We start from the raw sequence: 12,665 nt of genomic DNA, 5'->3' as shown, positions 1-12,665 counted from the left end.
TGCATTTGCCAGTTTAAATGTAGGTCTAGATATCTGCCAATCAATAAATATGCACATATTTACAGTGATCAGTAATAATGTTATAAAAACGTATGCTGGTTGTGCAAACGTTGTTTTTCAGCGATCACGTGACTGGAAACCTGACAGCAATGATGACGCATGCGTCGATAAATACAAATGACGGCTGATGAAATCTCGTGTGCTTAGTTATATTAACCAGCAGATGTCGCTGAAGTATTTCTTAAGATGTTATTTTTATACAGCTGTCGTGCTGCTTATTAGAGAAATGTATTTCACGCCAATTATAGATAATTCGTTAAGACACACTTGTTTCACTTAAAGATCTTTAAAAGGCGACATTATATGCCTTTATATAGACTATAGGAAAAGAGTTGTTTGTGATGTCATAGGTTGGAAGATTCTGTAGGCCCAGAGGTCCAGGGGACACATATCATTTTTTTTTTTTTTTTTTTTAAATGTAGGTTCCAAGGAGCCAGGACTCAAAGTCATGATCATTCACCTTGTCATATAGCCTATATGTACTTAAATCCTGACATTATTATATCAGTGACAGTCAACAAAGGGGTAATTATCTTTAGCATGCTTATAGCTTACCTTGGCATACACTTTACACTCAGTAAATGCTGCAGTAAGCCATAAAAAAAGAAAAAAGACAAAAAAAAGTTAATAAATGAAAAAAAGAACAGTTCGAACTCTCTATTTTAAATAATAATGATAAAAATAAAAATAATCTCTTGTAAGATGCAGTGACATAGCTTTTATTTTTTTGTTGCTATTATTATTGTTATGTACAATTATCAGTCAAATGCATGAACTTTTGGTTGTTTCGTTTATTGACCATAGTACAGAAATAAAGCAACACTTGTTAACAGAACACAACAGGTAATGAGCAGTGTAAAGAAATAAATAATGGGATAAAAAAAAAATAGAAAAAAACACAGTATCACAGAATATCTTACAGAATAAATTGCTGTAAGGTTTGTTGTGTGCATGCTGTTGATTACATTATCTAAAACGGTCTGTTTATAAATATGCTTTCCATCAGCAATTTATTAAAGTGATATATCTAACACAATATCGCGTAAACCATTGCTTAAATATTTTTCTAATTTTATATTTTTCTATTGAAATATTACATTTCAAATATAGGCATCTAAGTTTTGTCAGCCATTATAAATGATTAAAGCATACTTTATTATACAGGTTTATCATTTTAACACAATATTTCAATAAATGTTTCAGTTGAAATACCTTGAGACCATCAGAACTTTACAATACCATGAAAAAAATAAAAACACTCAAATAATACAGAAAATTATCTTTCAAGTCAGATGAATAAATTAGTAAGTAACCTTATTTGTATGTAATGAAAATGTGCATAACTCAAAGAAAAATGTTTACTTGTCATGGAAAGTTAAAAGTTACATTTTCAGCCGATTTAACCTTGTGAATAGATATAGTACTGAATACAATAAAGAAAGCAGTTGCCATGTATAATACAGTGAAATCTTCCAAGCAGTTTATTTGACTTTGTCTATAAAAATGTACCTGACATATGCTTTTGTCTGCCATACTGATCATCATCTGTGACTATAATTTATTGTAAAGAACTGACAAACCATTGCAAAATTTAAAGTGAATTTGCATTTTCCTTGCCAGCATGCATTGTACATGCAAGTACATTTTTATCCTCTCAAGGGGCTAAAGACACATACTTTGAGACAATATTGTATTGCAAGGGAAAACAAGAAATTCTCAAAGTTTCCTAATTGATGCAACACACTAGCACAAGAAATATAGTTATAAGCAGGCCTACACATAATTCACAGAAAGTTCAGCAAATTCCACAGAATTAGAACATCTGTCATTCACAAAGTTTTAAACATTGTCCACTCCCTGTGTTTATTCAATACTTTGATTATTTTGAGCTATGCCTATAAGAGTGCATTACTCTCAGCTCCATTTAACACATTTTACCGTATTTAAATCCATACTGCAGAAAGATTTTGTTCCAAATATAAAAAAGCTTCTGATTCTGAGGAAACAGATTTTAAGAAAAGCATATGTGCTCATATCTTCTAACAAGTACTATACATAGCTTTTCATCCCATGAGCAACTTGTATTAATTCTAGGTTTTAGTGCCAGACGGAAAAACAATAAATATAGTCTCACTATTAAAATACATATCTAAAAACATTAGTCATTTAAGGTTTTTATTTTGTATAGGAAAAGCTTGATAATACTGGATGCATAGGGATTATATAATGTCATCTAGAAGGTGTGGTGCACCAACCCAATCAAGCATCCTTGGTTCAGATGCTGCCATGATCATACACATGAACTGCTTTCCGGTTCTCTTGTCAATGGGATAGATGGTGGTGGGGGTGAACCTTTTGTTGCTCTCAACAAACTCACAAAGCTGGTTGTATATTTCTGGAAACTCATGGCGAAGGAATACACCCCGGGTACGAAGCTCTCTTTGAATATTAATGAAGCAAATCTCTCTTGCTTTCCTGCCCTCTTGGCCTTCCTTGTCAATGTCAGAGGTCCCAGGGGGTGGGGTGAGAATCAGAGTCTCCATTTCACATTCCTTCTTAAAGATTTTCTTATCTGGGCTTGAGGAGGCTAATGAGACCTTGGCATACTTGCGAACTGTTGGCATTTGTAATTTGGGTGAAGGAATTTTAGGCACTAGATCTCCGATCGCAATGGATACATTCAGTAGGAAACATTCAGTGGGGTCATATTCCTTGCCTGCATTCTGCAACTCTTTGCAGTATTGCCCAAGGTTGTCTTTAAAACTGTCTAACTCTCGAAGGGACAGATATGTTGGAGAGATGGTGAGGCTGTCAAGACCAACTTGAATGAAGTTATCTGCACACCCAGGGTTTGGAAAACCTAAGAACAGAACTCCTCTCCCACGGGACAGATACCCTACCCTAGCAATGCGTGAAAAAGCTTTATGAACATCAGAGTTCTCTCTACAATGTTTTAGTATGTGCCTGCAAACACTACTAATGCGGCCATAAAGACAGGTCTCTTTATGCGTGTCCCAGTCTTCTCGCCTGCAGTTCCTGGAGCAGTAGTAGGTGTAACAGCTGTGGCAGGACTTGAAGTACAAGCAAGCATTGAATGTAGTGTCTTTGCGTAAGCATTGCCTATTGGAGCACACCATAGTGTCATCCTCGTCTGCAATATGGTTCAAAGAGACATCCTCAACACTCCTCTGAAACCCTTCACAACCACTGTCTGGGTCTTTAAATGTGTCTGGGCTGGTCTTTGAAGAGTCCGTTTGTGTCTTCAGGAGTCCTGAATCCTCTTGATCTATGTCCCGCTTCCCTTCTTCGGTCTCGTCATCTTGAATCAACTGTTTGAGCTGGTCTATCAGATCCTTACTTGGTCTCCTGCTATTTTGAGGCTTGTAATCAATGACTAGGTCGGCTAGCAGCTCATCAAGCTGTTCGAGGCTTTGCTGCAGGGAGTAATTAGTGTTCTTTCTCTCTGTGGATTCTGGTGGGTTTGCTGGTCTCTGTATGTTGTTCAAGTTTGCAGTTTGACATCGCCCTGTATTTTGTGCATTCCAGCTGCTAATTCCCCCATCTCTCTTGATGCTGTTTGCTGCACGAATGTCATTGTCAGTGATTGTAATCTCCGGGGTTACAAACCATTGTCCCTTCGGATTGTTTTGTCTGTCATCAGCACACTTTTCTAGACAGTTTTCAGAGAGAGACAAGGCAGCGTATCGTCTTGGTGAACTAGAAAGGTTCACAATAACCGGTTGTTGATTGTTATTCGAAGGAACTCCTGGCCTTCCGTGATTGAGAAGGTTCTCGTAACTCCTGCCTCGTGAAACGCCATGTTCTCTGTCCATATGAGGGATAATAATATTGTCCCAGGATTTTGAGTAGTTCCGGACATCTGCTCCTAAACGACTTGGCTCGGTAAAGTCATTGGGATACCATGGGCTTATCGATGGCACTCGCTGAGGAGTGGCCTGTGAAGATGCGTACTGACTGGAATATGTAGCAATGCTTGACCGGTTCCAGTCATCTGAAAATACCTGGGACATGCGTGGCCGCCGCCGCCCCTCCGTGTGATATGCTCTCATAGGATTGTGTAAGTCTGCTGGGTACTGGCAAGGCCGTGTATAAAACATCTTTGAGGGCTCAGAGGGAAAAGCATATGCTCTTGGATCCTCCTGAAAGTATGTTTCACTCTGAGGAGTGGATATGAAGTATGGCCCTGGCTCACTCACTGAATACGGTCTACCATAGAACGGATCCAAGGGTACACGGGGGGAATCTGCATAGTATGAACGCACAGGCAAGGTATGAACCCAGCGAGTCCTTGGGTCGAGTACATACTGACTACTAATGGATGGATTTTGGCTGTTGCTGCTGTTAATACTGTACTGGTCATCCTGATAATATGTCCTACTGGGTGGGTGAACTGGATACCTGCAGGGATCATCCGTGTAGAAGAACTTGGTTGGGATGTTGGGATTAGACAAGGTTCTGTACTCCCTTGGGTCTCTAGGAGAAGTCCTTCCAAAAGGGATCTCTCCAGATTGAATGTGACTACCAGACAAGCTGTTGGGATATTGATATGCTTGCCTATAGTCCATGTTGTAACACTCACTAGGAGTAGGCGTTCTAGAGGTGGATATCTGACTTGGAAATGAGACGTTCCTGATCCCTGATGTCGAGGAATGCTGCCAGGGAACATTACTTCTGTGAGTAGGCATCTTCCGTGCAGTGTGCTGGAGAACTGAGGCATCTGGCTTTATATCAACACGGCACCTGACGTGGGGAGTGTTAGCTTGTTTCTCCTGTCTGTTCTCATTAAAACAATCGGAAACATAGAGGGGTGTGTGGGGTTGTAACTTGATTGGATGTACCTCATTAACTAAAGCCCTGGTTGACTGTAAGGTTTCTCGATTTGGCAGACTTTCAGATCTCTTTTGGGGGTCCACTGGGGATCGACGCCTCGTGGTTGCAGTTGGAGAGACTGTGATTGGTACAGGGGTCAGGCTGGCTCGAACCCTTGGAGCACTTTTTGAGCGAGGCTTGCCATGAACACTGGTCCTTGCTGCCTCGTTGCTCTTGTCTGTGCTGATTTGTTGATGGGAGAGTCTTGAGTTGAACAGATCTGGTGACGAAAAACGTAAGTGTCCCTGTTGTCCAATGCCATTCCAGACTGCATCCTTACTTACTGTTTGCTGATCAGACCTGTAAGGATACTCCATGGACAAGGAAAAGTCCTTTGGGTCATCCAGTGACTCAATGAAGTCAAAGCTACGGCAATGTCTTTTGTTAATGGTTTCAAAGTTTTGATCCAGTGGGCCAACCATTTGGGAATCACATTGCTTAGAAGATCCAGAATACCTTGAGAGCCCACAGTTAGGGCTAATTTTTATGTCTTGATACAAAGTTGATGTTAATATGTCAGGGGGATCCGTTCGTGTCATCTTAAATGGACCCCCGTTATTTCCCTCCTCAGTTGGTGTCTCCTACAGAGAATTAAAAAAAGCATTATTAGTCACACATTTTATTTAATAAAAGTATTTAAATAGGTGAATATAATGGGTAAAGGATCCCATTTAAAGTCTGAAAACGGCCAAACTAATGCTTAGAAAAGATCATAATATATTAAAGAGAAGATGAAACGGACTTTACGACTTCAATCAATGGGTTTGCAAGATGCTTCACAAATGATCTTGCTTTACAAGGCATTAATTGGGCCCCTATTATGTACTATTATGTACAAATACACATGTAAAAGGTAGGCATCATTTACATATCTTCCAAAGTGAAAAGGACTAATGCCATGGCACTAAGTTGTGTTAGAGAAAGTAGATAAAGAACATGGCAAAGTTTGAAGGATATCCAAATCTGTATTATCTAAATATTCTATCAATTCATCATTTATATACTTGGTACGTACAGCAGAAAATTAAATCTGCATGTACCTTATATGTCTAAAATTGTATATTTATATATAGCTACAATAGTACTTATTTTGTGTGATATGATCATTTATAAAGTTCAGTGAAAAATATTAGAATATCCTCATAATCGGAATCAATGTAAATGTTGTCCTTTTGTTAAATATCATATCACATATAAACATCAGTCTGTGCGGAGAAATTTCAGAATGCTAAAGGAAAAATCTGAATTAATTATGAAGATGGAGGCCTTGCAGCATCTCAGAAGAATAAATTAGTGTAAGAAAACTCCTTTCTCGGTGAAGGACAGAACATACATTTAATTTTCCCCTCTTTCTCTCTGTTTGAGCTCTGAAAATAATCAAAAAAGATTCACAGATTCACTTACCAATTAGAATTTTACTAATGTTATTAGAGTTCTCAAACACATTATATAATGCCATTTTATATATTTCGGATCTCTCTGTTTTTGAACAAAATAATCTATTTTTAAAAACGTGATTATGAAATATAATATGAATTAAGTAATACAAATGATTTAAGAATTTAAAAAAATATCTTTCAAATGTAATCATTTATTTCTATCAACAAAGATTTTCTTCTAGCAACAAAAAAACACATATACAGTTTTACCGCATCCTACTGCAACAGCCTTACTCCTGCCCATTAATAATAGTGCCACTCTGGTCTATGGGGAAATAAAATGAATAGACTGGAAATAAGGTTAAAAAAAGGGAAGCACATAAACTAGTAAATGTCAGATTCTAGTTTTACCATAGATGGTAGATTCATTGCACATTGGTCATTTAGAATGAAGAAAATCCGTTCTGATACCAGAATTCAGTATTCAGCTGTGCCTAAGATTGCTTTAAAACACATAAGAGCCATGCAAGTACTGCATCCGTGCACATTCTATATTTATGCTTGCTCTGATTTTCACTGTTCCTCGGTGCTATGCTCTCTTGAGCCTAGCTTCCTTTTTCCTTTTAAATATTTGCATTTAAGAACAAAGAATCGTTCTGATTGTTTTTGTCTAAACCCTGCTTCTATGTGTGACACTATTCAATTACAGTTTTTTTTTCACTGAATGTTTACCAGTGGTCAAATTATATAACTTGTTATTTATCCAGCAGACAGCAAAATGTCGGGGACTGTATTAGGCTCAAAGCTTTGTATCATGCCTATACAAATTAAATTGTATTTACAATTTTACTGTAATCAGTTGCTTATTTATCCTGAGATACAGTAGAACAGCTGTGCAACATTTGCAAAGGGTTAGGAGCTAATTTTGAGGTTATATAAAATGTTTGGCTTTTCAGGGTTTTTATTAAATGACAGTAGGAGCTACAGAGCCCCACTTACTGGCTACCTCCTTTCAGCCAACCCTGAAAACCATCTGTTCATCCTGCTGAGAAAGGACTGTCGAGCAGTCTTAAACACACACACACACACACACACACACACACACTCACTCACACCTTCACTTTTTTTTGGATTCATTTAGAAGAGAATAAGATTCTTAGCGTTTGAACATACTGTATTATTGCATTGTGAATGTTTTTTTGCATTAAAAATATTAAACCAAATATGTTATACATCGTAGGGCAAAGTAAAAACACAGTAAAAACATGAACATGCCAGTGGTAGCATGATAAATCATATTTCAATCGTGTTTATGATTTTAGCTTCTCTTGCTTAATTAAACATAATTGTCTGTGATATTTGCCCACTGGTTATTTATCACGAAAAGGTTTCATTTTCATTTGACATTTGCATTGGTGACAAGACTCTTCCAGCTTTCATGCTTGCGGTTGCCAAATTTTGAGTCTAAATCCCCAATCAGAGTTTTATATATTTACTGCATAGAGTTCATAACCTGGCAAATTAAATCTACATGCAAACCTCAAGGATGGACTGTAATATATCTAAACATGAAGCTCAGTGATATTATTTGCGACTGTGGTTGCGTAATACTTTTCTTTTTTTTCCGTTTTATAGAAACATTTTAGCATAATTTGGAATTGCTGAATTTAATATTAGGAATTTCATTGGTTTATCTTCTGAAAGAAGCTTCTTGTACCAGTTTTCAAAATGTAGAGAGTGTGTTAATTTATTTGAGAAATTCAAAAGGAAACTAGATGAGGTAAGGAAAAAAGTTTTTTTATGAAAGAAATTTTATGAAATTTCTAAAATGTCAAAAAAAAAATTTTTTTGTGAAAAAGTAATTATCAGTTTAATGATTAATATGCAATCCTATAAGTGACAGTATAACTAGTAGGCTGGATTTCTGATGTTGAGTTGAACCTGGAACACAAAGCCAGTCATAAGTAGCACAGGTAGATTTGTAGCAATTGCCAACAAAACATTGTATGGCTCAAAATTATAGATTTTTCTTTTATGCCAAAAATCATTAGGATATTAAGTAGATCGTGTTCCATAAAATATATTTCCTACCTTTTCTATTTCCTACCATAAATATATAAAAACGTGACTTTTGATTAGAAAAATGCATTGCTGGGGACTTCATTTGGACAACTTTAAAAGTGATTTTCTCAATATTTTGCTTTGCACCCTCAGATTCCAGATTTTGTCCAAATATTGTCCTAACAAACCATACATCAGTGGAAAGCTTATTCAGCTTTCAGATGATGTATAAATCTAATTTGGTTTTAAAAAGAGTCACAAATAATTTCTGCACTGTATCCAAAAATTAATGTTAACATTAAACTGGCATGAGTATTTTTGTGCATTCTAAGGGATATCTGTAGACATTGGTAACTCCTCATCTCAGAAGATGACATTACCACATGGACATAAAGGTTGATAAAACTCCAGTGGAGCTCAGATCAGATCTGATGATCGATGCAGCTGGGACTAGATGACTTCCACGACTATTGTATTACATGTCTGCTGGGAACAATTTTGGGGGCATAAACAAAAATTGCACTTTGAAGTGCACTAAGCACCTCATCTACATTAAGAAGCATTTTGTCCCTGCAGTCAGAGGTGAATCGCTTCATGTGTTTGGCTGATAACCCATAACCACTTTGTGTCTCAAAATCTTAGATGCCGTTAGGACTGCTCCATTTACCAATTGTTAAAGAGAGCTGAATCGCACATTTTAAAAGCTATTTATAAAACACTGTCACTCATGGCAAATGCTTACGAATCAGGTTCCTTTGGGCTGCCATTTTCACTGGTTCTGTTTCTAGCTGACTAAGGATATAAGTGTCCTCTTGGTGAGCTAATATCTGCCCACTATCTCTCACAATCCGTATCCTTCACTCTTAACACTGTAGGTCACAGGAAGATAAGTAACATAGAAGCTGGTGCTGATGAGTTTGGTGTTTATGCCAATTAAGTCAACAAATCACATGTAATGAAATAAAACAGAACTGTATCACTAGGGATGCACGATATTGGATTTTGGCCGATATTCGATATGCCGATATTTTCAAAATAATTTTGGCCGATGCCGATACCGATATCGATATATATACAAATATATACTGATATATTTAAACTTTAATTTTACTGAAGAGAAATCCATGTATCTCTTCTGTACTGATTCTACCATAAATTTATTATTTTACAAATGTAGACAGACATTCACATCTGAAAAACAGGTCAATTATTTCGCTTGGAGAATATCGGTTTGGCTCATCGGCAGAAATATTCATATCGGCCGATACCGATAATGGTCATTTTAAGCTTTTATCGGCCGATACCGATATTGTGCCGATATTATCGTGCATCCCTATGTATCACCCCTATTTGACCCACCTCTCTGAACAGTATTAGATTACACTGAATCACATAGAATAAAAAGATATTTTCCTTCTGGTCAGCAAATGCCTTCTAACCAGCGTTTAGCAATAATTTAAAAGGGCGCAATTATTTAAAAGGAAAGTCCCATAAATAGAAATATAATGAGGACAGAAAATAGAGCATGAGAGAGAGTTTTGAGTGCACTGTCATTTTTCTTTTAGATTAAAACATTACAAAGCAAAACACGTCCATCTTGGGCAAGGTGGATGTTAATAATTCCCTTCTTCCTTTACGCAAGGTGGCTGACCAGCAGGCGTTTTCACAGCTAGCAGCAGAGCCAGTACCTGTGACTGAGACCTGACTGCTCTAGCACAGTCAATCACCACCTGTCTTACACTTCCATCACAGTCTGCCAAGACTAGCTTCCTCTCACTTCTTAACCAGCATTCAATCTCGAAAACAACCACTTAGGAAGTACGAAGCATGCACATTCATATGCAAGAGAAGGTATGTGAGTTCACTGGGATTTCTGAATAAACTGGTCATAAAATATGATCTGACCTTCAGCTAAAGTCAGATGTAAAATATTGGCACCATTTGCAAATCCTATAAGATTCCTTTGATCCTACGCCAAAATCTATAGCTAGTTTGACATTTTCGCCAACAATTGATTAATGACCACTGCGATCGATTTTTACCTTTGATGATTCTTGATGATGAAGATGTCATAAGTAATTTTTCTGCAGTGTGGCTTCTGTTACAACGACCATCAAATCAAGACTCATAATGAGAACCGAACCGAATGATGCAAATAGTGCAACAACAACAAACCACTACTTCTTCTAAACACATCATCTTTAATTTTTATGAATCAATTCACAAACTGGTTATATAAGACTCCGGACAACTCTTCTTGTGTTTTTCCTGCAACTGTAAAATAATGCAGAATCCCATCTGAAGTGAATCATTGGTGTTCACTGGACATGACGGGTCAGTTACAGAGATTGTGAGTATAATGCAAAAATATCTTCAAGCTACATTCTGACTCCAAGACAGAAGAAAGTGTTAGCAGCAGCAGTTAATCTCACATGAAACCTATCTCCTTAAATACACAACCCATTCCTCAAACAAGCTTGCAGAGTAGGGTTTTTTTCTGGCCGGATATGAGGCAAAGAGGCTATATTTGGACACAATGGATAACGAGAAAGATGCATCTGAGGAGCTCAGGGAAAGCAGCCCAGATGGATGATTCTGTAGAGTTTGGAGATTTGGAGGTGAAGTTTCTGTTCTTTTCCAACAAGAAAGCTCAGAGGATTTTTAGAGGAACTGAAAGTCTGAGCAAAAATAATACCGACCTATAAATCATGTCTGTCTTAAAGCCTCTAGTTTATAAGGTCATGAGACAAACTAAGTGGAAACTAAAGGTTTTTCTTCAGTTCTCTTTTCAACTGCAAACAATGTCTACATTCAGCAAATTTATTGTCCTTTTAAATTACACTTTTATTTTCCTCTTAAACTGCACAGCAAAGCTAGATTGATGCCATTACAATCAGTTTTGCCACTGACTAATTCAGAGGCACATGAGGTGGTATAATAGCTATAACACCAAATACAGACCATTTAACTGTATGTTTTTAATATTTTAAGTATTGTAAATTTCAGTCATCATGTGTACCACCTGGGGGCACTACTACATTTGATTTTATTTTACTGTTTTACTTTGTTAATCTACTAAAGATACCAGATTAAAAAACACTCTGGAAACATATTGCTAACAATTACCCTTCTTATTAAGTTAAATCAATAAGAGCAACAGCACAATCCACTCAGTCCTTGAGCGGGTGATTGTCCTTAACATTTCAATATTAAGGCACTCATCCATGTTTGTTGTCAGCAATTATACTATCTGAAACATAATGGGAAAACATATTTCTAACTTCAGTTTCCAGTTTGGATTGCAGAAAAGTGATCTTAGTGGTTCAGTAATATAATACAAGCATTTTCTCTCGTTTTTCCTCTTTCTTCTCCAAGCCATTTCATTTAGAACAACAGGTGCAACCCTGCTTTTGCTGCAGTGTATTAAGTGACTCTTATGTGGGTTTCAGCATTTATGGTTAAAAAGTATTTATATGTATAGTTTTAGACGAAAGCTGAAGCATAAGATTTGTCAGCTGTAAGTCCTACTGTTAAATGTATGGCTATATTTCACCATACATGCGTAGAAAACTTAACGCTACTCCTCCCTAAACCTTCTCCAGACAAGCACACATACCACATGCTCTGTCTCCTGGATACCAAGCAAAACCACAAAGTCAACTATGCAGAACCCACGGACTTGCAAAGCCACCTGATTTACAAGGTCGCCACAATGCGTAACGCGTAGTATCAACATCCTCCTCGATCTCTGATGAGGTCATCATTGAATCTGACAAACACTGATGAGCATTTCATGGTTTTATAGCGAACGTGCAGGTCAAAAATGAAACATCTGCCCATCGAACCAGAATGTAATACAAAAGCACACTTTGTTCTCATTTATTGCTGCGGCACGAGCCCCGCACTACCGAGCATCTCTCGTGAAATGACCTAATGTCTTTCGGCGCAACGTACATCAGTTAACGTTACACTCAAAGCTACTGCGACCGTATCGGTATTCCTAAGTCAATTACAGTCTTACTAATTCTTACTAAGACAAAAGTTTAGTTTTCCTAGTGTATTTCAAGCTTTTATGAGTGTGCGCATTTTTCTTACCGTCTTCGTCCATAGTTAAGATCTTCAAGATGCTATCACTGACTGTTCATTTAGAGATGATGTGGTCTCCATATCATATCAGATGCTGTAAGGTGGGCTGCATCAAACTCCTTAAGTATTGTTGTTCGCCCACGGGTCTTTGGGGGCGTACTGAGATGAGGGGGTGTGACCGCATCCCTC

General features: G+C 37.3%; 1 protein-coding gene across 1 annotated transcript; it reads right to left on the bottom strand.

Annotated features, from left to right (window-relative positions):
- Positions 1–833: 833 nt before the first annotated feature.
- LOC127962923 (apical junction component 1 homolog) lies at positions 834–12,665 on the bottom strand. The gene is made up of 2 exons (XM_052562533.1): positions 12,486–12,665; positions 834–5,531 (listed from the first exon to the last, which is right to left on the bottom strand). The coding sequence occupies exon 2, from the start codon at positions 5,487–5,489 to the stop codon at positions 2,280–2,282; it is 3,210 nt and encodes a 1,069-aa protein (XP_052418493.1). The 5' UTR covers positions 5,490–5,531; positions 12,486–12,665; the 3' UTR covers positions 834–2,279.

This window comes from Carassius gibelio, chromosome B8 (genome assembly GCF_023724105.1).
Source record: "Carassius gibelio isolate Cgi1373 ecotype wild population from Czech Republic chromosome B8, carGib1.2-hapl.c, whole genome shotgun sequence".
NCBI lineage: Eukaryota > Metazoa > Chordata > Actinopteri > Cypriniformes > Cyprinidae > Carassius > Carassius gibelio.
The sequence above is the reverse complement of the archived record's forward strand: the minus strand, read 5'-3'. Positions and strand labels throughout refer to the sequence as shown.